Source organism: Heteronotia binoei, chromosome 17 (genome assembly GCF_032191835.1).
Source record: "Heteronotia binoei isolate CCM8104 ecotype False Entrance Well chromosome 17, APGP_CSIRO_Hbin_v1, whole genome shotgun sequence".
NCBI lineage: Eukaryota > Metazoa > Chordata > Lepidosauria > Squamata > Gekkonidae > Heteronotia > Heteronotia binoei.
In genome coordinates this window covers 32,421,293-32,447,831 of record NC_083239.1, presented here as the reverse complement: position 1 = coordinate 32,447,831, position 26,539 = coordinate 32,421,293, and the positions used below count along the sequence as shown (strand labels likewise).

The following is a 26,539-nucleotide window of genomic DNA, read 5'->3' as shown; positions in this document are numbered from 1 at the left end:
TGAAGCTTCAGTCCTGAATCATTATCAGCAGCCTTTCCCCAATTTTTGTACCTTCTATGAATACATTTTCACCAGTACAGGCTTTGTTTTCAGTGAAATGGTAGCAAGCAAAGCAAAATGCAGCATTTCCTAGTACATTATATCCAACCAGGAATAGAGAGGAAGGAAGGAAGGAAGGAACACAGTTCCGGCTGGTTTGTTGCCAGGGGTTGTGGCCTAAGATGCAAATGAGTTCCTGCTGGGCTTTTTCTACAAAAAGAAGCCCTAGAAAGAAGGAGGGAAAATAGATGAGGGAGGGGAGGGAGAAAGAGATGGAAAGAAACAACTTTAACTTTAAATGCATTCTCCAAGCCACCAGCTGGCTTGGCTTGGAGAAGTGATTTAAAGAGAGAAATGTTTTCTACAAGCTGGCTGATGGGGCAGTGTGGGGGCTTCGAGAGCGACACAATATGTATGTGTGAAAGAGCCACATGTGGCTCCCAAGCCAGAGTTTGGTCACCCCTGATCAGCCACTGAGCTAACATCAGGGAGCTCTGAAACACTTTCTTCTTCTGAATCCACAAAATTCAGATTCACTGCTACTGGATAATTTCTCCTCCCAGTCAATTTCATATGAACATGAACATATGAAGCTGCCTTATACTGAATCAGACCCTGGGTCCATCAAAGTCAGTATTGTCCACTCAGACTGGCAGCAGCTCTCCAGGGTCTCAAGCTGAGGTTTTCCACACCTACTTACCTGAACCCTTTTTAGTTGGAGATGCCGGGGATTGAACCTGGGACCTTCTGCTTGCCAAGCAGATGCTCTGCCACTGAGCCACCATCCCTCCCCAATTTCAGATTCATTTTCTCGTACTTCTGTGACATAAGCCTTTTCCTTGTTTTGTGAAATAGTACTCTAATGATCCACAAGATGAAGGCCCAGAAGATGAAGCTGGGAGCTTTTTATTGCAATCCATTTCCTTTCTAATATAAAATAAAAGGAATAAGTGGCATGATTGCCATGGGATTGACAGATGTGTAAGCATTCATAAGCTTTCTCTATATATATTGCCCCTTTTCCTGCCCTAATGCTCTGAGCAGGTATCCATGATACGTTTTCAAGAAAGGGGTTAAGAAAATGAGGGAAGTAATTATAAAATATGACAAGAGACCAATACATCTGCTTATCACTGAGTCAGCTAAGTAAATGCAAACAATGCTATAAGATCTAACAACCATCTGTTGTCTGCCCACTGTATTTTAATACAATGTCAAAAGTATGTTGGGACAATATATGCGGGATATTAAGTAGCTAATATTATTATTGATAAACCAGCTCTTTCAGGAACAGGCTTGCAACAATCTAATCTTAAAATTTCCCTAGATCATCCACACCTAGTTTTAGCATACTGTATATTTCTCATTGCTTTTGCATTTATTCAGGGGGAAGGGATCACCCAGAAGTAAGTAACAGTTGATACAGGAATGTGGACTAAAAAAAAAAGACAAATGTTACGTATAATCCACCAAATGCTAGGTGTACAGATTCAGACCTGATGCAGGTTAGTCTAGAGACAATAAAGAATATTTAACTAAAAAAAATTCTCAAAACAAAACAGAACTTCCTAACAAAACCACTGGAAAAATGTAAAGTGGAAGGCATTAGTTCTAAGGAATGTTTATTATACTAGACCAAAGCAAAGTCAAAATCACATCATTTCTAAGCAAGCCCGAACAGAATCACATTTCAAAGCAACAGTCTAGCAGAAATTAACAGAGTCTACTCCCATTGGTAGCAGAAGTTACCTTAAGATGCAAATATGAGAAACATGGAAAACAAGACAATCTCATGAAGCAGAGACAAACCGTCTGTCCCAGCTAGCAGAGAAAAACAAAATGCTAGCTCTCTGTGAAATGTAGAACTGAATTTAAAGCCAAGCCAGTTACTCTGCTTTTGTCCCATTTTGGATAAACATATGGAACAGAGATCCATCAGTGGCTACTTGGATAAACATATGGAATAGAGGTCCATCAGTGGCTACTAGCCACAGTGTATTATTGGAACTCTCTATCTGGGGCAGTGATGCTCTGTATTCTTGGTGCTTGGGTGGGGGCACACTGGGAGCACTTCTAGCCCCACTGGTGGACCTCCTGATGGCAGTTCAGGTTTTCTTGGCCACTGTGTGACGCAGAATGTTGGAATGGATAGGCCATTGCCTGATCCAACATGGCTTCTCTTATGTTCTTATATCATTAATATGGAATCCTTTGAACATCAAAAGACTGGTTCTTGACAGAAAAGTGGAAAAGGTGTGAACTTGAAAGTTTATTGCATGAGGAAGAACCTTGAGGGCAGATTTACATCAGAGGTCAAGGGGCATAGGTCTGTATAGCAATTTAAGAAGGCAAATGGTCAGTGACTGCTGAGAAAGTATGCATGCACCTAAAAGCTCACACCTTTGTTGAACTCAGGGCTTTTTTTGAGCAGGAATGCACAGAAACGCAATTTCGGCTGGCTTGGCATCAGGGGTGTGGCTTAATATGCAAATAGGTTCCTGCTGGTTGGACTTTAACCAGTCTGGTTTCACCGGGGCCATGGAACGGAGGCGGTGCTAGTTGCCCTCACAGACAACCCAAGAAGGTATCTGGACCAAGGTGGGTCAGCGTTGCTGATTCTTCTTGACCTATCAGCAGCGTTTGACACGATCAACTATAACCTATTGACCCACCACCTTGCCGTTGCCGGGGTACGGGGGGTGGCCTTACAGTGGTTTTCCTCCTTCCTCCGGGGATGGGGACATAGGGTGATGCTTGGTGAGCAAACTACCCTGCGGCACCCTCGTATATGTGGAGTGCCGCAGGGAGCTATTCTCTCACCTACATTATTTAACATCTATATGTGCCCCCCTGCCCAGATTGCCCGAGGTTTTGGGTTGGGTTGTCACCAGTATGCTGATGACACCCAACTCTATCTGTTGATGGATGGCAGACCATCTTCCGCCCCTGAACAGCTGTTGGAGGTGTTGGAGCCATGGCTGGATGGCTACAGCAGAGTCGACTAAAGTTAAATCCAACTAAGATGGAGGTCCTGTACCTGAATTGAGGGAGGGTGGGTTCATGCATCCAGCTCTCAGCCTTGGACGGGGCCACTTTGGTACTGGCCCAGCAGGTGAAGAGTCTGGGAGTGATTCTGGATGCCTTCCTTTCCATGGAGGTCCAGGTCACAACAGCTGTGCAGTATGCCTTCTTCCACCTACGGCAGATCAGGCAACTAGCACCATACCTATCCTCCCAAGATTTGGCTACAGTGATCCATGCAATGGTCACTTCCAGGCTGGATTACTGTAACTCGCTCTACGCTGGCTTACCCCTGAAACTGATCTGGAAACTTCAGCGGGTGCAGAATGCAGCAGCTCGCCTGCTGACTGCATCACCTATACGGGTGAGCATACAGCCGGCGCTCTGTGACCTGCACTGGCTGCCTATAGAGTACCGGATCCGTTTCAAGGTGTTAGTTTTGACTTTTAAAGCCTTACGCGGCCTGGGACCAACATACCTACGGGACCGTCTCCTTCCATATATGCCCCGGAGGTCACTTTGTTCAGCCTCCCAGGATCTTCTGACAGTCCCTGGCCCAAGGGGTGCCTGTCTTGCCTCTACCAGGGCCAGGACTTTCTTGGTCCTGGCCCCGACCTGGTGGAATCAGCTCCCAATAGAGATCTGGGCCCTACCTGACCTACTGGCCTTTCGTAGGGCCTGTACAGCGGAGCAGTTCTGCCGGGTCTTTGGATGAGGCAGTGGACATCCATCTATTAGATCGGTTGGCTTCCCCCTATGCCTTTACGGCCCACTGCATCACTGTATTGTGGAGCTATACCATCTTGCTCACATCACCTTGCTGAACTAACTTACTGCACTTACTGAATGTTGAATTTGTCTTTTATTATGATTTTATTGTGATTCTAATTTAAATTGTTGTACTCCGCTCTGAGCCCCCCAAAAGGGGGAAGGGGTGGAATAGAAATAAACTACTACTACTACTACTACTACTACTACTACTACTACTACTACTACTACTACTACTAATAATAATAATAATAATAATAATAATAATAATAATAATAATAATAATAATAATAATAAGCCCTGGTTGGACTCAAAATTTGTTCTGCGGTAGATAATGCCAACCCACTGCAGGAAGGCTAAACTTTGCCTTCTCACCTGATGGGACCTAACTGTCATTGTCCTGTTGACTTGACACACACAAAGCAACTAATTTAGAGCCTGGCTGATATTAAGGAAGGTTCAGAAAAACCAACACAGGCTCTAATCTACCCCCACCCTTAGCAATACCCCTTTCTCCTTTCCAAGAATGCCACTGGCCTGCTGGCATCTTGAAGCACATGTCCAGAGCACCTGCAAAAAGCCTTTGCTGGTTTAAAAGCTTCAGGTGAACCATCAAAAGCCTACATCAAAAGCATGTGGATACTCTTGTACATGTGAAACTTGTCCTCCCTTCAGGTAATGACATGTGTCTAGCAACTGAAGGGAGTGACTGGAGTGGCTAGCTCTTTGTTTGGGGTGGCAATGGCCACACCTGCCCGCCTCTGGCATCACCCCTGCTGAGACTGAATGAGAAACCAAAACACAAAAAAGACCGAGGAAAGGTTTTTAAACCGCTTGCATTGCTGTGTACCCATGCAGTATCAGATTGGGACAACTGCACCAAAGAGAAGAAGGAATATTTGAACCTTGGCCTCTGATTATGACATTATATATGACTGGTGTAACATTATCTGGTAGCAGAAGCAGGAGGTGGTTCTCTGCCCTCAGGAAGCTTACAATTTAAGCTTAGATTTGGATGTTTTGGGGAAAAAATGGAATAAAGGTTTGGTAGGCAAGTCAAAGGTGGTATGGGAGCCAGAAATCTTACGTTCAAGCTCTGAAAAAGAAATTGGGGTCGTTCAAGGGGTTGATTATGAGAAGGGGGGCATACACCTCTGTAGATGAATGAATTTCTTTTTTCTTTTTTTTTCTGTAGCCATGGCAACACGACTGCTGCTGCTCTGGACCTGGCTGGCGCTTCTCTGTGGTGAGTTTGGCATTAAAGGGCATGCTGGCTGAGCCTAGTTCTAAGTGCCATTTATTGGGAAGGAGTCAGGGCCGACCCTTCCACTAGGCAAACTAGGTGACTGCCTAGAGCGATGGCCTTCTGCGGGCACCATATTGGGCACTCCCGTGTGACCCAGTGACATTATCAATGCAGGGGTGGCGCCAGATGTTAGCCTTGCCTAGGGTGCCAGACAGTCTAGGGCCAGCCCTGGAAGAAGCAACGTCATGGAATCTCTTATGAAGCAATGTCCTTTTGGATTCCCATTCAGATCACCTGTGAAAGGCTTTCTGTATTTGTCTCTTTGGAGCAAGCAGGGAGGTCGACCTATTCAAAGACACTGTGGCCTGCCCTTTGTCAAAGTCTTTCCTGGACAGGGAAAAGCTTCCAGTATATAACTCCCATGAAAACTTTGGCAACCTGGCACAGATGAGTACACTGTGAGCTCCTGCAGAAAAAAAATAAAAAGGCAACATAACCATGTCAGTTCTTGGCCCCACAGAGTTGCCAACATTCAGGTAAGGCCTGGAGATCTCCTGCTATTACAACTGATCTCCAGACTACAGAGATCAACTCTCCTAGAGAAAATGGCTGCTTTGGAGGGTAGACTCTATGACATTAGACTCCACTGAGCTCCTTCCCCTTCCCAGACTCTACCATCCCCAGGCTCCACTTCCAAATCTCCTGGTATTTCTCAGCCCAGAGCTGGCAATCCAATGAGTTAACTGCTCCCAAGTGGCTTTGTTAAAAGTTCAGTGCTCTGAAACCAAAAAATAGTCACAGGTTCTTCTCTGTGCATGCTATTAAGGGTTGTTTAGGATCACCAGCATGGTTGCTAGGGTTTGCCAACCTCCAGGGAGATCTCATGGGATTACAACTAATCTTTAGGAAACTAATTTTTAGGAGATCAGTTCACCTGGAGAAAATGACCACTTTGGACTCTTATGGTATTATGCTCCAATGAAGACTCTTCCCCTACCCAGCCCACCTCAGGCTCTATCCCCAAAATCTCCAGGTATTCCCCTACAGTAGGGGTCCCAAATCCCCCGCTAGGCCTGGAGACCCCCGATTTGGAGCCTCCTCCTCCCGCTGGCCATAAAAGGGAAAGCGGGGGGGGGGGAGGGGGAGAACGGCAGCCCTTCCCACCCAGCCCCGATCGCAGCAGCCAGAGCTCTTCCGTTTTCTCAGGCTGCTTCCCGCCCCCAGTCAGCTGGCCGGTGAAGGGAGGGGAGCCCAGCCACGCCCCCAAAGGACCATGTGCCTTTGCACCTCCGGAGGTGAGTGAGTTCTGTCTCCTGCATCAGATTTCCCAGAAAGGGGGGGGAGGGGGGTGGAGAGGGAAACGTCTTCTCATAGGGTATAATGGGGAATTGATCTGGAGGTTTCGGGGGCTCTGGGGGAGCTGTTTTTTGAGGTAGAGGCACCAAATTTTCAATATAGTATCTAGTGCCTCTCCCCAAAGTATCCCCCAAATTTCAAAACGATTGGACCAGGGGGTCCAATTCTATGAGCCCCAAAAGAAGGTGCCCTTATCCTTCATTATTTCCTATGGAAGGAAGACATTTAAAAAGGTGTGCTGTCCCTTTAAATGTGATGGCCAGAACTCCCTTGGAGTTCAATTATGCTTGTCACACTCTTGTTCCTGGCTCCGCCCCAATGTCTCCTGGCTCCACCCCCAAAGACTCCTGGCTCCACCCCCAAAGTCCCCAGATATTTCTTGAATTGGACTTGGCAACCCTACCCTACAGTGAGCTAGCAACCCTAATGGTTGCAAAAAATAGCTCCAGGAAACTGTACCAACTTGGTACTATGAAGACAAATAATATAATGGGAGGAAACCTAATACAAAGGGAAGAACATACTAGCATTGGCAACCAAAGAAGGAAGTTGTGCCCTAACACATTTTACCTATCTTGGGGTATAAATATTTTTTTTTCTTAAACTTTAATAATTCTTGGAGTCAGGACACAAGATGTGATGGTCACGTTTCCATTCATAACATAAACATGTCTGGATTTTCCCCTTCGTGAATAAGTATATGGAGCTACTCTAGTTTGAGTTCTGATTTCTGACACTTTGAGAAGAGCAGATAGATTGAAAGATACTCAGTCTTCAACAAACGGGAAGTGGGAAGAGACACCCACAATTGGCTACTGGGACAATTCCAGCTTGGGAATTGAGGCTCAAGAACCTGAGCAGTTTTATAAAGACTTGTCCATAGTAGAGAGTACTGAGGGAAAGGATATAAACGGCTTTTTTGAGCAGGAACAGACAAGAACACATTTCTGGCTGGCTTGGCATCAGGGAGTATGGCCCATGTTCCCGCTGGGCTTCTTCTACAAAAAAACCCCCTGAATATAAGAGAAATTAATTAAAGATGTTCTGATACCCAAGATAGCATTAAAGCCAGGGGGTTTTTTGAGCAGGAACACAGAGGAAAACAGTTCCGGCAGGCTTGGTGTCGGGGGTGCAGCCTAATATGCAAATGAGCTCCTGCTGGGCTTATTCTACAAAAAAAAAAAAGCCCTGATTAAACCACAAGGAGTTTATGGACAGTTCAATTTCAAGAACAGAAATAACATTAGTTTCAGGTGGGTAGTCATGTTTGTCTGAAGCAATAGGACAAAGTTTGAGTCCAGTGGCACCTTTAAGACCAACAAAGTTTAATTCTGGGTATAAGCTTTCATGTGCATGCTCATGAAAGCTTATACCCAGAATTAAACTTCGTTGGTCTTAAAAGTGCCACTGGACTCACACTTAGAAATAAAATCAGTAATCAGATAATTTAAAATTGAAACATACCTAGTCCTGATGAGCTGGCAAATGAACACTGTAAGTCAGGGATGTTGAACTGCCAGACAGCACCAAGCAAATGAGTGCTGCTTAATGTGAGTTCCTCATTGAACATTTGTGTTCAAGCTGGGTTAAACAGGGCTTTTTTTGTAGCAGGAACTCCTTTGCATATTAGGCCACACACCCCAGATGTAGCCAATCCTCCTGGAGCTTACAGTAGGCCCTGTACTAAGAGCCCTGTAAGCTTTTGGAGGATTAGCTACATCAGGGGTGGGTGGTCTAATATGCAAAGGAATTCCTGCTACAAAAAAACAACAACCCTGGTTACTAGGGTGACCATAATGTCTGAAGGCCAGCCAGGGACACTGGGGGGGGGGTGTGTGCGCGCGCGAAGCGCGTGCCCCCGCCGGAAACAGGAAGTGATGTCACTTCCGGTGACGTCACTTCCGGAGACGTCACTTCCGGTGACGTCATGCCACCACCGGAAACAGGAAGTGGCATCACTTCCTGTGACATCATTTCCCCCGCGTCACCTGCCGGAAACGGGAAGTGACATCACTTCCTGTGACATCATTTCCCCCAAATGCCACTGCCGGAAACAGGAAGTGACTTCACAGCACTTCCTGTGACGTCCCCAAAAATCCCCCAAATATCACCGCCGGAAACAATTTTGTTCTCAAATCCTGTATATACTTCATCAGTATATGGGATAAGGCACTTTCTCAACTGTGCTGCATAATACAGCCTATTTATTTTGTTCTGTTGGCTCTATCTGCGCCACCTTTATCACTTTCGGGGTGTGGATCCCCCAGTGGGGTGGTCTCCCGACTCCCTCCGCTGACTGTTGCTGATAGCCCTGCGCCCCCTCTTTCATTTGATATGTGTCCCGTGCGGGTGCCACCCTCCCGCCGGGAGATGCCGCAAAATGAGCCCCCTTGAGGCTTATGGCGGCAGGGCTCGGGGGAAGCGAGCTAGACTGCTGTTCTTTTGAGGGGTTATAGAGTGTTTCGAGCCCGTCCCTGTGGCATCAGTCCCATCGTTGTGGGACCCAGGGGGCCGGCGCAGCGGCACGCCGAAGCAGCCTGTCACTAATAACACCGGTCGAGATGCAGGACAGGAACCTGGAAGTGACCGACAGGCTGCTTCAGCGTGCCGCTGCGCCGGCCCCCTGGGCCCCACAATGATGGGACCGATGCCACAGGGACGGGCTCGAAACACTCTATAACCCCTCAAAAGAACAGCAGTCTAGGTCGCTTCCCCCGAGCCCTGCCGCCATAAGCCTCAAGGGGGCTCATTTTGCAGCATCTCCCGGCGGGAGGGTGGCACCCGCACGGGACACATATCAAATGAAAGAGGGGGCGCAGGGCTATCAGAAACAGCCGGCGGAGGGAGTCGGGAGACCACTCCACTAGGGGATCCACACCCCGAAAGTGATGAAGGTGGCGCAGATAGAGCCAACAGAGCCAACAGGACAAAATAAATAGGCTGCATTATGCAGCACAGTTGAGAAAGTGCCTTATCCCATATACTGATGAAGTAAATACAGGATCTGAGAACAAAATTGCACTAGAAGACACAAACACAAAGCTCCCTTACACTGAATCAGTGCTTGGGTCCACCAAAGTCAGTATTGTCACATAAGAGAAGCCCTGTTGGATCAGGCCAGTGGCCCATCCAGTCCAACACTCTGCGTCACATAACAACATAAGAGAAGCCCTGTTGGATCAGGCCAGTGGCCCATCCAGTCCAACACTCTGCGTCACATAACAACATAAGAGAAGCCCTGTTGGATCAGGCCAGTGGCCCATCCAGTCCAACACTCTGCGTCACATAACAACATAAGAGAAGCCCTGTTGGATCAGGCCAGTGGCCCATCCAGTCCAACACTCTGCGTCACATAACAACATAAGAGAAGCCCTGTTGGATCAGGCCAGTGGCCCATCCAGTCCAACACTCTGCGTCACATAACAACATAAGAGAAGCCCTGTTGGATCAGGCCAGTGGCCCATCCAGTCCAACACTCTGCGTCACATAACAACATAAGAGAAGCCCTGTTGGATCAGGCCAGTGGCCCATCCAGTCCAACACTCTGCGTCACATAACAACATAAGAGAAGCCCTGTTGGATCAGACCAGTGGCCCATCCAGTCCAACACTCTGGGCCACATAAGAACATAAGAGAAGCCCTGTTGGATCAGGCCAGTGGCCCATCCAGTCCAACACTCTGCGTCACATAACAACATAAGAGAAGCCCTGTTGGATCAGACCAGTGGCCCATCCAGTCCAACACTCTGGGCCACATAAGAACATAAGAGAAGCCCTGTTGGATCAGGCCAGTGGCCCATCCAGTCCAACACTCTGCGTCACATAAGAACATAAGGAGGGAGGGAGGGAAGGAAGGAAGGAAGGGAAGGAAGGGAAGGGAGGGAAGGAAGGGAAGGGAGGAAGGAAGGAAGGGAGGAAGGAAGGAGGGAAGGAAGGAAGAAAGGAGGGAGGGAAGGAAGGAAGAAAGGAGGGAGGGAAGGAAGGAAGGAAGGCCACCCCCTCCCGCCAGCCCCCCCCCCACTTTCGGCCCCCTTACCTGCGGCGAGTCCGGCGGCGACGAGTCCGGCGGCGGCGGAGAGGCCTTCCCGACGCCCTCCCGGGCGAAGGACAGCGGGGGGGTGGGGGTGTAGAAGTCCGGGGAGCGCCGGAAAGGCCCGCGGGGGTCGCTGGAGGGCCTCCAGCGACCCCCGCGGGCCTTTCCGACGCCCTCCCGGGCGGAGGACAGCGGGGGGTGGGGGTGTAGAAGCCCGGGGAGCGCCGGAAAGGCCCGCGGGGGTCGCTGGAGGGCCTCCAGCGACCCCCGCGGGCCTTTCCGACGCCCTCCCGGGCGGAGGACAGTGGGGGGTGGGGGTGTAGAAGCCCGGGGAGCGCCGGAAAGGCCCGCGGGGGTCGCTGGAGGGCCTCCAGCGACCCCCGCGGGCCTTTCCGACGCCCTCCCGGGCGAAGGACAGCGGGGGGTGGGGGTGTAGAAGCCCGGGGAGCGCCAGAAAGGCCCGCGGGGGTCGCTGGAGGCCCTCCAGCGACCCCCGCGGGCCTTTCCGACGCCCTCCCGGGCGAAGGACAGCGGGGGGTGGGGGTGTAGAGGCCCGGGGAGGGTCGGAAAGGCCCGCGGGGGTCGCTGGAGGGCCTCCAGCGACCACCGCGGGCCTTTCCGACGCCCTCCCGGGCCTCCGCCGCCACCGCCGGGCCCCGTGCGCGGGCGGGGAAGGCAGCGAGGGAGGGAGGGAGCGTCCCTGCGCGTGCGCAGGGCGATCTGCACACGCGCAGGGTCGCTCCCTCCCTCACTCGCTGCCTTCCCCGCCCGCGCGCGCGGCCCCCGGCTCTCTGGCTGGCTAAACCGGGACCTCTAATGGTCCCGGTATACCCAGCCCGGGAGCCGGGAATTGGGGGCCAGATTCGGAAAAGTCCCGGGAGACCGGGACGGTCTGGCCACCCTACTGGTTACCACACCTGTGACCCAGCATGTGTTGGGCTTATCATATAGCTTGGCTCATACAGAGCTAGCTTCCAACTAGCATCACTATGAGCCTCACGTTACTGGGAGAGGGTTTGTTTTGCATTATAAACTCTTATTCAGCCAAGGCAGAGAACTAAGCAGTGAACACTGTGATTGAGGAATAATGCTGAAGTTTTTAAAAAAGGGAGGGGCAACAGAAATGGTCACTACACTCCGTATACTTGGGGGACTCACCATTCTTTCCAGAAACTGAAGGGGACTCACAGGAAGCTGGTGTGGTGAGAAGACTGCAGAACCTCCAGAAGAGAAATGTGTCTTGGCAGGGCGGGTGCTAGGCTTTCTGGTGCCCAGGCGAATCACCCACTAGTGCCCCCCCCCCATTAGTAAAAAATATAGGGAAAATGAAGAGCCCCAAACTTGAAACTTTTCACGTTTTTAATTTACTGATTTTTAATTTTAATTTTTCAGAAAAAAATGTGATAAATTATTTAAAAACTGTGAGAATAAGTGCTTGCCGGTCACACCAGGAAGAAGGGTGGCAGGATTGGATGAGATGGGAGGCTAAGTCACACATCGGGGAGAGGGGTGTGACTTGGCTTTGTTGAGGGCAGCTTGATGATGGGAGAGGACAAGGTGACAGTGGTCAGGAGCCAGAGCCATGTGTTCGGAGGGGGTGCCCAATGGTGCCCCCTATGCCACGTGGTGCCCTAGGCGACTGCCTGCTTTGCCTACTCCCACGCACCGGCCCTGTGCCTTGGGATCTTCTTTCTCTGTGAGCCACATTTGTGTATCCAAAATGGCTGCAGCAGAGTGTTACCTCACTTCAGTCATAGGCCCCCAAACCATCTTACCCAGGACTGATTTTCCAGGAATGCCAAGCCGTATACTCTTAATTGTATGGTACTTGAAGAAATTCATTGGATTTCCCCACATTCTAGTTTTACAAACAGGGAAAAGAACTTTCATGTTTCTTAAGATTCAGGCATTTACTCCATAAGCAAGTTGCTCTGATCCATGAGGAACCAAAATTGCAGATATATGAGCCCACATTACAGATTTGTAGGAGGTCACTGTCATGATTGCTCTATAGTTTTCTATCCCTTTTCATATCTTTCCTTTCTTCTTTCAGGCTTGTGTGCGGCCAGTTCACGAGGCAAAGAATTTGTCACAGCCTTCTTGGACAACAGCTGGCCAAGCCAACCCAACCCTAAATTTGAGCTGCTTATCACTGGTTATCATCCTGCAACCACAGTCACAGTGACAGCAAACAAGTCCACCTTCCAAAAAACTATATCTGTTGGTCAGGGACAGACTGTGTCTGTCGTGCTCCCAACCTCTGTACAGATGGAGGGGGCAGATATCTTAGATAAGGCAGTGTTTATCCAAGCGGATAAAGACATCTCCGTCTTCTCTTTCAACCACAGGGACTCCACCAGTGGGGCTACCATAGTGCACCCAGTCCAACAGCTGGGCACACTGTATTATGTGGTAACCCCACTAGGTACACAGTCCAACAGTTTCAAGGAATTCACGGTTGTAACTCATCAAGCTCCCGCTAAAGTTGATATTCACTTGAAAGGGGCTGTGGTGTTCAGAGGGAAGGTTTATCCCGCAGGAAGCAAGCTCGTTGCCAATCTCCAGGCCTTCCAAGCAATTGAGTTGCAAAGTGCAGTTGACCTATCTGGGACCAGGATTGAATCCACAGAACCCGTGGCGGTCTTGAGCGGGCACAGCTGTGCATCCAAAAACACAGCCTGCGATCATGTTGTCGAGCAGCTACTGCCAGTTTCGAGGTGGGGTACTATGTACATTGTCCCTCCGATGTTCTTTCAGTACAGATTTGACATTGCCTACGTCATTGCTTCCCAAAACACTCGCATCAAATATTGTTCAGGGTCCACACAAGGTTCCCGTGACGTGATTGCCGGGCAAGTTATTCAGTTGGAAGTAGTCGCCTCTCGGCCACTTTACATCTCTGCCGATGTCGGAATCCAGGTCCTGTTCTTCTTCACTGGTGCCCCCGTAGGAAGTAGAGTCTATGATCCATTCTTAATCAATATTCCCGCCGTAACAAGCTACTGCAGGTTGTATCACATAGATAGGATAAGAGGCTTTGAAAATTATGCCATCATCATAGCCAAAACCTCAGAATCCAATGGGATCACATTAGATAAGAGAGCCATTGGAAACATCCAGTGGAAGACGATCCCCGGCACAGAATATTCTTGGGCTCAACCCAGGCTGGGCACTGAAGTAGCAGCCTCATTCCTAGAGCACCCCAGCACTCCTTTTGGGCTCCTCATTGTTGGAGGTTCAAACTATGATGGCTATGGCTCCGTGGCCCTTTGTGCCTGTGGTAAGTATATCCTCATATTGTTAAGCTTTCATGCAGTCAGTGAACAATTTAATTATGGATTTTTCTTCTTCCTAAAAGCTGCAGATGGGAAGGAAGGTCGATCTTGTCAAATCTCAGAAGCTAAGCAGAGTCAGTACTTGGATGAGAGACTACCAAGGAAGACTCTGCAGAAGAAGCCAATGGCAAGACCACTTCTGCTTCTCACTTGCCTTGAAAGCCCCTTGCTGGGGTTGGCATAAGTCAGTTGCAACTTGATGGCACTTAAGTATGTAAAAGCCACCGATAGACATCGGGGCTTGCTGATGGTCTAGATGGCAACTCATGGAAGCAACCCTTCCACTCATCTGCACATCCTTCTGGATCATGACAGTAGACAGGTTGAAAATACCCGGGAAGGGGGGGGGGGGTAGGAGTATCTGCAGATGGACCCCAGTGGTACTAATGATACCCTTGCCAGACCATGGTGGGAGAAGCCCTTCCACAGCTCTGCCATTTAGGTGTACTGGGTCAGTGAAGCTCTGGGGCTGTGATGCTCTGTATTCTTGGTGCTGGGGGGGGGGGGGGGGAGCAACAGTGGGAGGGCATCTAGAGTTGGACCTCCTGATGGCACTTGGGTTTTGGCCATTGTGTGATGCAAAGTGTCGAATTGGATGGACCTGATCCAACATGGTTTCTCTTATGTCTTTATGTGTAAATATTAGAACCCTACTGAGCTTAGTGGAAGTGTGCCCCCTATGTCTGTATAATCCTTCTTCTGTGCCTGGTTCTACCTCCCCTTTCCTTATTTCCTTATTCACATATTTCCTTATTTACATATGCAGCACATATGAATTCATAATCCGTGAATCCACATTGCTCACTCATGGTGTTTGCCTGCCACTTGTCCCATCCATGCAGCTATCTACTAACAGCCTCTAAGCTGACCAACACTGTAGTGAAACTACCACTCCTCTTCTTAGCTATATCCAGGGCTTTTTTGGTAGAAAAAGCTCAGCAGTAACTCATTTGCATATTAGGTCACACCCCCTGACATCACCATTGTTTCACACAGGGCTTTTTTGGTAGAAAAAGCCCAGCAGGAACTCATTTGCCTATTACGTCACACTAGGCTTGCCAATCCCCAGGTCCCAGCGGGGGTTCTCCTGCTTTCCCAGTCTCCTTCACGCCCCTAGTCAGCTGGCCGGCAGGGGGAAGCCACACCCCCAAAAGACCATGTGCCTTTCCACCTCTGGAGGCTTCAGTCTCCAATTGAAAGGCTTCCTCTTGGGATGGGGTGTCTGTGTTACTTTGAAGAAGCCGGCAGCAACTCATGAGTAGAGAGGCAAATCCCTCGCTTCAGAGTCGCCAGAAATGGGGTGAGTGGGGGGAGGGAAACATCTGCTGAGCACTTCATTATTCCCTATGTGGAGATCGATTCTCATAGGGTATAATGAGGAATTGATCTGGAGGTATCAGGGGCTTTGGGGGAGCTGTTGTTTGAGGTAGAGGCACCAAATTTTCAGTATAGTATCTAGTGCCTCTCCCCAAAGTACCCCCCCAAGTTTCAAAACAATTGGACCAGGAGGTCCAATTCTATGAGCCCCAAAATAAGGTGTTCCTATCCTTCATTATTTCCTATGGAAGGAAGACATTTAAAAAGGTATGTTGTCCCTTTAAATGTGATAGCCAGAACTCCCTTGAAGTTCAATTATGCTTGTCACACCCTTGTTCCTGGCTCTGCCCCCAATGTCTCCTAGCTCCACCCCCAAAGTCTCCTGGCTCTACCCCCAAAGTCCCCAGATATTTCTTGAATTGGACTTGGCAACCCTAAGTCACACCCCCTGATGCCAAGCCAGCTAGAACTGTGTTCCTGTGTGTTCCTGCTCAAAAAAGGCCCTGGTTATATCTAGGGCTTTTTTGTAGCAAGAATTCCATTGCATATTAGGCTACACACCCCTGACGTAGCCAATTCTTCTGGAGCTTACAGTAGGCCCTGTATTAAGAGCACTGTAAAGCAAAGGAGTTCCTGCTACAATAAAAAGCGCTGGCTATATCCCTTCCCAACAACAGCATGCAACCCCATCCTGAGCGTCATCCATAATTTTTTAAAACTCCTAAGCCAAATTTGAAATATTCACTCCATAAAACCCTAGCAACTGAGAGAAGGGCTAAGGATGCTGCTCATTTGTTGGATTCAGTTAGCTTTTCTGCTGGTGAAAAATGGAGAAGGGTAACCCCAAAGGCTGTATTGAGGATCATGGGACCTGCAGGGAGAAAACTCATGTGAGATGGGGGCTGTAGTAAACAGGGGAATTGGCCAAGTTTGAGAGAAAAAAGTGTCTGGATCCAGTCAACGACTACAGAGGTTCCAAATTCTGCCTTCTGCATTTCTGTCAGATTTTGTTTTTCTTTTCTCTCTCCCCCCCCCCCATTTATTTTAGAGTAAATTTGCAAAGCCACTTTTTTTTTTTTTTGCAGATGCACAGGACTAGTTTAGAATTGGCAAGTAAGTCCATAGAAGCTGCTTGCTAACCTATCATTGTGGCCTAAGAAAAGATAAGGGACTTGTCACCTCAGTGACCAGGTCAGTGGCTGTTTGCAAGGCTGCTTTGAAACTGCATTTATGTCTCTACAGATAGAGTATGGCAGGGCTTTTTTTTGTAGCAGGAATTCCTTTGCATATTAGGCCACACACCCCTGATGTAGCCAACCTTCCAAGAGCTTACAGGGCTCTTAGCACTTAGTACAGGGTCTACTGTAAGCTTCAGGAGGATTGGCTACATCAGGGGTGTGTGGCCTAATATGCAAAGGAGTTCCAGCTACGAAAAAAGCTCTGGAGTACGGTATACCAAAAGATCATCCAACACTGCCCTTCACTTCACAAGTAGCTACATAGCCTAGTCCATGACCACCTTTCACTAGTTACCATTGTAACTTGTTTTGACAACATCCTTGGACTCTTGCAGGCAAACCAGCACCTACCTGCAGTTCAATCCAATGCAGAAGAAAGGAGAAGTGTGAAATTGTCAATGGAGAGCCCACCTGTTTGCCAGAGTCTGAATCTACCTGCTGGGCACAGGGAGACCCTCACTATCACACCTTTGATGGGAAGAACTTTGACTTCATGGGCACCTGTACCTACACTATTGCCAAGACTTGCGGGTCAGACACATCTCTTCCTTCCTTCAGCATCGAGGCCAAGAATGAGAACAGAGGCAATACTCGCGTTTCCTATGTTGGTTCTGTGACCGTTGAGATCTACAACAGCACCATTTCGGTCACCAGAAATGAAATTGGATTTGTGAGGGTGAGGTTGAAAGATAAACGCGGTTCTCTTTTTTCCAGAGTAGTTTTGTCTCTAGCCGCTTCTGTCTTGTTTGCATATATCAACGGTATCTATAACCTGATACTCCTGATTTTCTTAGGAGTCGATCCACAAGCCCTAGAATTGCTTTGGGTTTGGTTCTTCCACAGGACAGTCCTCCCTGTGCTGTTCAGTTAGTTTATATTCTTCCTCACATGGCTTAAATAATGAGAATTTGAAAGTGAGTGTTGTTGTCATCAGTATTCTAATCGTTAGTGTCATTACCCATCCCTTAACATAAAAAAGAAAACTGCCCTAAATCACTGTGTGTGGTGGCGGAGGGTGGGGGGAGTAGTTTAACAGGACAAAGAAAATCGATAGAAACATTATGACTCAAGATTGACTTCCAGAAAAAGTTCAGGGTAAAAGTGGGCTCAAAGAGCTGGTGGGGGGGTGGAATGTGAGAGGAGGAAATGAAGTTAAAACTAAAGGCACAAGAATGTGTGTAGAAATCAGGAAACAACCCAAAGCAGTTGGCCAGAATAGACAAAAAAAAAAAAATGCAGAAAAGCCCTGCTAATGACCCCAGCTTTCTGAAGTTTCAGGCTGAAAATTGCTGTCCCCAGGCTTTTGAAGTCTTAGGGCTCAACCTCAGTACTTCAGGGTTTCAGAGTCATTTTCATGGGGCGTTTTCGCACTGACCTTATGCCGGAGCGACGTCCCTCTTCACCGCGCAGCGTCTGCGCGGATTTTGCATTAATTGCTCCGTAGAACCCGGAAGAGCCGCAAAGTCCCGCGGCTTTTGCGTCGCAAATGTAAACCGCCAAAAAACAGTTTACATTTGTGACGCAAAAGTTGTGGGACTTTGCGGCTCTTCCAAGTTCTGCGGAGCAATTAGTGCGAAATCCGCGCAGACGCTGCGCGGTGAAGAGGGACGTCGCTCCGGCGTAAGGTCAGTGCGAAAACGCCCATGGTCTCCAAGCAAAGAGAGTAACTTTCTGAATGAGGAGCCAGAAGCAAGGTGACTGGCCATCATTTGGTAAATAAAAGTATGGATTATCCTAAGAGTTGCACAAACTTCCTTGGCTTGATATATTCCTATTCCTCCAACCTACTTGTTCACAAAGGTCCATGCTGACCTACTTTAATGTCTGCCAAGCATGTACAGATATGTGCTTCTTTCCTAGGGTTGCTAAGTCCAATTCAAGAAATATCTGGGGGCTTCAGGGGTGGAGCCAGGAGACATTGGGCGTGGAGCTAGGAGCAAGGTTGTGACAAGCATAATTGAACTCCAAAGGGAGTTCTGGCCATCACATTGAAATGGACAGCACACCTTTTAAATGCCTTCCTCCATTGGAAATAATGAAGGATGGGGGTACCTTCTTTTGGGGCACATAGAATTGGGCCTCCTGGTCCAATCCTTTTGAAACTTGGAGGGTGTTTTGAGGAGAGGCCTCAGATGCTATGCTGCAAATGTGGTGCTTCTATCTAAAAAATCAGCCTCTCCAGAGCCCCAGATACTCACAGATCAATATTTCATTATACCCTATGGCAGGGGTGGCCAATGGTAGCTCTCCAGATGTTTTTTGCCTACAACTCCCATCAGCCCCAGCCAGCATGGCTGATGGCTGGGGCTGATGGGAGCTGTAGGCAAAAAACATCTGGAGAGCTATTGTTGACCACCCCTGCCCTATGGGAATCTATCTCCATAGGGCATAATGGAGTCTCTGCAGACACTCCCCCCCCCAGTTTCTGATTACCCTGAAGCGGGGGGAATCAAAAAGGTTGGGGGTCACTGCTCTATGGAATGAAATAGGGATCGATAAAACTGGACATACCACCAGCCCTTGTGGTTCATTGTGGAGGAAGGGTTGGAGGGAGAGCTAGTGGTGTAGAATTAAGCCCTCTAGGAACTGGTCTGAATTTTGGAGGGGTTGCAGCCAATGTTCCCTCTAAGCTGCAGAGTCTTGTGAGCAAAAATTCAATTTTGTGAGCTACTGGTATTAAAGTTGTGAGCTACTGCATAAATTAGTATGCTCTGGGGTCATCCTTCCTGAGCTAAGACAAAAATGCGTGAGGTGGCTAAAGATCTGTGAGCTAGCTCACGCTAACTCAGAGCTTAGAGGGAACACTGGTGGCAGTCCAATTTGAAAGGGGGTTGAATTGCTTTTATTTGCCTTTGGTGTTCTGTCAGTTTAAAATTCAGTACCATGTCTTGTGTTTATTATGATACAAATGTTTAGTCTACATAAATTCTAAATGTGTATCTTTTAGAGAGATATGTAACAACTATCTGAAAGAAAAAACATTAACCTGCTATTTCTTACCTCTGACATATCTTGCAGGTGAATAACCAGCGTTCCCGGCTGCCCGTTTCCTTGCATGATGGGAAACTGCGCATCTATCAGAGTGGGAACTCTGTTGTTATTGAGACAGAGTTCTCCTTGAGGGTCTCTTATGACTGGAACAGCTACCTGGTGGTGAAGATCTCCAGCAGCTTTTATGAGAACCTATGTGGCCTGTGTGGCAACTACAATGGAAATTCAGCCGATGATTTCCAAACTCCTAATGGGACTTTGACTCCAACCCCTGTTGAGTTTGGGAAAAGCTGGAAGGTAGAAGACGGCGACAGGTTCTGCTGGGATGACTGCCATGGGGAATGCAAAAGTTGCCCACCAGAAACAGCCAACAAGTACAAAGCTGAGCCGTTCTGTGGCTGGATCAGTAAAGGAACAGGGGGCCCCTTCAGCCAGTGCCACTCTGTTGTTGACCCCGACATCTTCCTGCAGAACTGTGTCTATGACCTTTGCTTGAATGATGGCTTCAAGGATGTTCTATGCGAAGCACTGAAGAACTACGCAGACACCTGCCAAAAAGCAGGAGTGGCCATCTCTGACTGGAGGACACCCACTGGTTGCTGTGAGTATCCCCAGGGGTGGAGTTCTAGCAGGAGCTCCTTTGCATATTAGGCCACAGCCCCTCGATGTAGCCAATCCTCCAAGAGCTTACAAGGCTCTTTTTTGTAAGCTCTTGGAGAATTGGCTACATCAGGGGTGTGTGGCATAATATGCAAAGGAGCTCCTGCTAGAATTCCATCCCTGAGGGCCAAAAGAAGGTTTCAGAGCTAAGGATAGCAGGAAGGGGGTTTTAGTGCTAGAAGAAAATGATTCAGATTTTATTATTTAACAAAATTTATACCTGGCAAGAAGCACCCAAATTCCATTTGGGATAGGAAAAACAGCTCAGGGGGTGTTTAAAAAAAACACCTCTCCCTCCCACACTGAAGCCTTAGTCCAAGTCAAGACATCCAATAGCTGTTATTTACGAAGGGGAAATGTTTGGGTGATCCAATGTTCTTCTAGCATCTAGAACAAAGTTAGAGTCCAGTGGCACCTTTAAGACCAACACAGTTTTATTAAGGTGTGAGCTTTCATGCGTAAGAACACTTTACGGATCTTAAAGGAGCCACTGGACTATTGCTTCAGACCAGGGGTGGCTAAACTTGCTTAATGTAAGAGCCACATAGAATAAACATCGGATGTTTGAGAGCCGCAAGACATCAACATCAGATGTTTGGGAGCTGCAAGGAAGGAAGGAAGGAAGATGGGGGAGGGAGAGGTGGAAAAGATAAGCAACTAACTTTAAATGCATTCTCCAAGCCACCAGCTGGCTTGGCTTGGAAAAATGATTTAAAGAGAGAAATGCCTTTTCCGAGCTGACCGATGTGGTGATGGGAGCTTCGAGAGTCGCACGGTATGTGTCAAAGAGCCACATGTGGCTCCCGAGCCACAGTTTGGCCACCCCTGCTTCAGACTGTTGCTTCAGCCCATCTTGATCTGTCTTCCAGCTTCTAGTCTGGTACAGCCCTAAGACCATCACTATGGAACAGCAGAACAAGGATATCCTAAAGGAGTATATTTATTACTTCTGGGTCACTCCTTTATTTGCTAGCAGCTGAGGCTGGTTCTCTCCTGTACGATACTTTCTGAGATATACTAGGCTCAGAGAACCCATACCCTGACTTGGATGGCCTATGCTCTCCTGATCTCATCAGCTCTTGGAAGTTAAACAGGGTCAGCCCTGGTTAGTAACAGGATGGGAGACCTCCAAGGAAGACCAGGATCACTATGCAGTCAGAGGCAGGCAATGGCCAATCACCTCTCTTGACCTCTTGCCTTGAAAACCTCACGAGGTCACCATAAGTCAGCTGCAACTTGAAGGCCCTTTCCACCACCATCAAGAAAAACCATGTCCTTTTCTCATCTCTCTCTGACAGCGTTGCCCTGCCCTGAAAACAGCCAATATAAAGCTTGTGGATCGGCATGTCCTGCCACTTGCAACGATCAAGCTGCTCCCGCCAACTGCTCCTCGTTGCCTTGTGTGGAGACCTGCCAGTGCAATGAAGGGTTTGTGCTGGATGCTGGGAAATGCATCCCCCTGTCTGCGTGCGGGTGTGCTTTCGAGGGGAAGCTCTTTGCCCCTAATGAGCAGTTCTGGGGAGATGACACCTGCACACGACGTTGTGTCTGTGACCCACAGTCCAAGCAAGTGACCTGCCAGGCATCCAGCTGCCGAAGCGGAGAGCAATGCCGGGTGGAAAACGGCATCCAGAACTGCTACCCTACAAGTTATGCTACCTGCTCTGCTTCAGGGGACCCCCACTACATCAGCTTTGATGGCCTAAGGTTTGACTTCCAGGGCACCTGTGTGTATCAGTTCACTGGGCTTTGTGGGAGCAGGCAGGACCTGGTGGATTTCCAGGTGCTCGTCCAAAATGAGCATCGAGGTAGCCAATCGGTGTCCTTCACCCGAGCTGTGGAGATCAATGTCTACGACACAGTAATAGTGATCACCAGAGAAAACCCTGCCAAAGTCATGGTGAGTTTTATCAGAGATTCATTCCTTTTGAACAGCTGGTTGTTTTCCCATTCAGTTGAATTATCTCTTGCTTGGTTCTAACTCCAGTCACCATTTATTCCTAGCATGAGGCCCTCCAAATGGTGGGAACCTCTGAAATCTACAGAATCGTCCAGGTAGCCATTTCAAATTTGGAATCTGAAACATGCAAATAGGAGACAGGGCAGAAGGAGATAACTGGTCTACTGGCTGGCAATTCACTGTTAAGTCTTTACCAGGGGTGGCCAAACTGGGGTTCTGGAGCCACATTTAAAGTTAAAGTTGCTTTCTTTCCATCTCTCCCTCCCTATCTATCTATCATCACCTTCCTTCCTTCCTTCCTTCCTTCCTTCCTTCCTTCCTTCCTTCCTTCCTTCCTTCCTTCCTTCCTTCCTTCCTTCCTTCCTTCCTTCCTTCCTTCCTTCCTTCCTTCCTTGTCTCAGACATCTGACATTCATATCTTGCAGTTCTCAAACAACTGACATTTATTCTATGTGGCTCTTACCTGTAGCAAGTTCGGACACCCCTGTTCTTGATTGAATCAAACAAGATGGTTTCTTATTGCTGTTTTTAGTACAGTGGTTTATATGTGAAGGAAGTCTGCTATAGCTTGTCCACACACAGTTTATTCCCTTCCCTTCATTTAGCTTTCTGGCATCACCATCTGAGAAAGTCAAGTGGTTTGGAAAGAGCAGACTGATAAAGATGCTTGGCCATACTTGGTCCGTTTAGGGCTATTAAGATCTCCAATCATTCCTTTCCTCCTACTATGCAATTTCCACTGGAAATGTTTGAGTTGCTCTTTTTTCTGCCCCTTTTACAAAGTTTTTGAAGGCAGATTATTTTTATTTTTTTTTAAAAAAGATGTCAATAGCCATGTTTTGGACTAGTGGTTTTTAAAAGGAAAATCACAATGTTGGACTACTCTGACGTAGAGGACTGTTGTTTTGTTTCTACCAGGGAATGGTACAATGAAGACAAGGTTCAAGTATAACAAAGTTTGAGCCCAGTGGCACCTTTAAGACCAACAAAGTTTTATTCAAGGTTTGGCTGGCCACTGGACTCAAACTTTGTTCTACTGCTTTAGACCAACATGGCTACCCACCTGGATCTAAGGTTCAAATATGCCTGATAGTGCATGGTGAATAGGGTTGCCAATCCCCAGGTGGGGGCAGGGGATCCCCCGGTTTGGAGGCCCTCCCCCCGCTTCAGGGTTGTCAGAAAGTGGGGGGAGGGGAGGGAAATGTCTGCTGGGAACTCTGTTATTCCCTAGGGAGATTTATTCCCATAGAAAATCATGGAGAATTGATCCGCGGGTATCTGGGGCTATGGGGGGGCGGTTTTGGGGGGTAGAGGCACCGAATTTTCAGTATAGCATCTAGAGCCTCTCCCCAAAATACCCCCCAAGTTTCAAAAGAATTGGACCCCCTGGTCCCAAAAGAAGGTGCCCCTATCCTTCATTATTTCCTATGGAAGGAAGGAATTGAAAAGGTGTGCCGTCTCTTTAAATGTAATGGCCAGAACTCCCTTTGGAGTTCAATTATGCTTGTCACAGCTTTGATCTTGGCTCCACCCCTAATGTCTCCTGGCTCCACCCCTAAAGTCTCCTGGCTCCACCCCCAAAGTCCCCAGATATTTCTTGAATTGGACTTGGCAACCCTAATGGTGAAGCATTCATTTGGATGGGGGACCCTTTATTTAACAAGGGGAAATGTTCTGTGAGTCTCATGCAAAAAGTACTTCTGAAGGGGCTGTGGCTCAGTGGTGGAGCATCTGCTTGACATGCTGAGGTTCATTCCCCAGCATCTCCATTAAAGATCAGGCTGTAAGGTAAGGGTGTCAAATGTGCAGCGTGAGGGCCGAATGAGGCCTATCGGGCCCGCGAGCTTCCTTCTCCCCCTCTCTTCCTTCTTCCAGTTATCAAAGCCTGTTAAATAAAATATTGCAAGAGTGCTAATGTTTTAAGCATGTTTTATTTAAAACTTTTTTTAAAAAAAATCTTGAATTGTGTTTGTCTGTATCCTTTATAAAGTTTATGTCTCTACCCAGCATTACATTTATTAACTCACATGGCCTGGCTGGACAAAGTCTCATTTATGTTCAATCCGGCCCTCATAGCAAATGAGTTTGACACCCCTGGCATGTAAAAAGCCCTCAGCTTGCAGACCTGGAGAATCCCTGACACTTTGAGTAGACAATACTGACTGTGATGGACCAATCGTCTTATGTTTCATGCTGATGTTTCCCCTTTTGAATGGTTCCTAGGTGAATGGCTTGCTGACCAACCTGCCTTACAGCACAGAAAACAACAAAATCTCCCTGTACAGAAGAGGGCAAGATGCCATAGTCCAGACCGACTTCCAGATGACTGTCACCTTTGACTGGCAAAGCCGGGTCACTGTAACCGTGCCCAGCACCTATGCTGGAGCCCTTTGCGGCCTCTGTGGGAACTTCAATGGCAACAAACAGGACGAAATGACCATGAAAGATGGCCGCTTGGCCCCAACCCCAACTGCATTTGGCCAGAGCTGGATGTTGCGAGAGATACCGGGCTGCACAGAGGTAGAACCAGGAGAGTGCTCTAATCTACCAGCCATTGAGAGGCAGCAACGGACACTCAGCAAGGAGTGTGGCCTCATACTAGCTATGAATGGCCCATTCAGGGAGTGTCACAGCAAAGTTGACCCAGAAGGGTATTTCCAAAACTGTGTGTATGATTACTGCTTCTTCGAAGGCCAGCAAGCCATCATCTGCCAAGACATTGCCAGTTATGCGGCAGCCTGCCAAGCGGCTGGGGTGACCATCCAAGCCTGGAGATCTGAGACCTTCTGCAGTAAGTGCGACCAGAGTTTTTTTTTTTTTTTGTAGGAAAAACCCACCACCAGGAACTTAGTTGCATATTAGGCCACACCCCCTGATGTCACCATTGTTTCACACAGAGCTTTTTTGGTAGAAAAAGCCTAGCAGGAATTCATTTGCATATTAGGCCACACCCCCTCGCACCACAATTGTTTCACACAGGGCTTTTTTGTAGAAAAAGCCCAGCAGGAACTCATTTTATGTGTTGTGAGCCGCCCTGAGACTTCTCCAGCAGGGAGGGCGGGATATAAATCCAATAAACTTAAACTTATTTGCATATTAGGTCACATACCCTGATGCCAAGCCAGATGGAACTGTGTTCCTGTGCATTCCTGCTCAAAAAAAGCCCTGAGTGCAACTATTCCCAGCTAATATCCTTAGCTACTGATAATATAGGTGGTGGTTTTTATTTTTATTTTTTAAAACATTTTATTTAAAGAAGAAGATGATATTGGATTTATATCCCACCCTCCACTCTGAATTTCAGAGTCTCAGAGTGGGTCACTATCTTCCTCCCCCACAACAGAAACCCTGTGAGGTGAGTGGGGCTGAGAGGGCTCTCACAGCAGCTGCCCTTTCAAGGACAACCTCTGCCAGAGCTATGACTGACTCAAGGCCATTCCAGCAGGTGCAAGTGGAGGAGTGGGGAATCAAACCCTGTTCTCCCAGATAAGAGTCCACAGGTTTAAACATAAAGCAGCATACAAATACATCTTTCAAAAAAAATAAGGAAGATATGGGGTATGACATCCTATGAAAAGCAAAGCAATGTAAGACAATTATTCATAATGCATGTTAACAAGCATAAAGTTAGAATAACTGTGGGTGAAAATGAGAGAGATACCTTCATAAATACTGTTCATATAATCTTTGAAACATCTGATAACCATAATGAAGTAAATATGATTAGATTATTGAAACAACCTATACTAGAAAGCAGTAATCGGCCATGCATTCAGTAGTGGGATTCATGCACTTAGAAAAAAGAAGGGAGCAAACAAACAAACAAACAAAAAATGTTTAAAATATAGCCGAGTGATATGCCCAATTAGATGGAAGAAGATCATGTTCCAACCAATGTACCCTCTAAGCTGTGGCGTCTTGTGAGCAAAAATTCTACTTTGTGAGCTACTGGCATTAAAGTTGTGAGCTACTGCATAAATTAGTTTGCTCTAGGGCCATCCTTCCCAAGACAAAAATGTGTGAGTCGGAGCCTAAAAACCTGTGAGCTAGCTCACATTAACTCAGTTTACAGGGAACACTGGTTCCAACATAAAATCCAGTACAGGAGCCCATGTAGTAGCAAATTTATTGTAACCCTACTGGACCAGCAATGGGTATGATCCACGACTGTTGCAATTTTCTCCATAACAAACTCATCCCAAATTTTATCATACCATGCCTGCCATATTGGAGGTGAGGTGGATTTCCATGTTGATGCAATTGTAAAACGTGCTGCAGCTAGAAGAATGTGGATTAGATCCTTATGCTGAATATTCAGTCGGCTAATCCCAGAGATCTCATAGTAGAAATTCAGGAGACACTGGTAATATTTGCAATGTAATCAATGAGATTTGCTGCAAAATATCATGCCAAAATTGTTGGATAAAAGAACACTCCCGCCAGCAATGCAGGTTTAAAAAAAAAACCGAATAAACAAAGGGAAGTAAATTGGTCTTGCCTTCCATTTCAGGCAAGACCTAAAGTCATTCTCCCAAAGGATAGTCTGGCTTGGAGCAGCCTGAGGAGAAGCCAGGTT

At 47.7% G+C, this 26,539-nt stretch overlaps 1 protein-coding gene across 1 annotated transcript in view; it reads left to right on the top strand.

Annotated features, from left to right (window-relative positions):
* LOC132585756 (IgGFc-binding protein-like) overlaps positions 1-26,539 on the top strand; it is a 78,584-nt gene that overhangs the window by 27,325 nt on the left and 24,720 nt on the right. The window contains exons 4-9 of the mRNA XM_060257641.1: positions 5,024-5,074; positions 12,516-13,742; positions 16,688-17,028; positions 19,371-19,944; positions 21,302-21,903; positions 24,187-24,754. Of these exons, the coding sequence (XP_060113624.1) occupies positions 5,024-5,074; positions 12,516-13,742; positions 16,688-17,028; positions 19,371-19,944; positions 21,302-21,903; positions 24,187-24,754 (3,363 nt within the window). The remainder of the gene's footprint in view (positions 1-5,023; positions 5,075-12,515; positions 13,743-16,687; positions 17,029-19,370; positions 19,945-21,301; positions 21,904-24,186; positions 24,755-26,539) is intronic.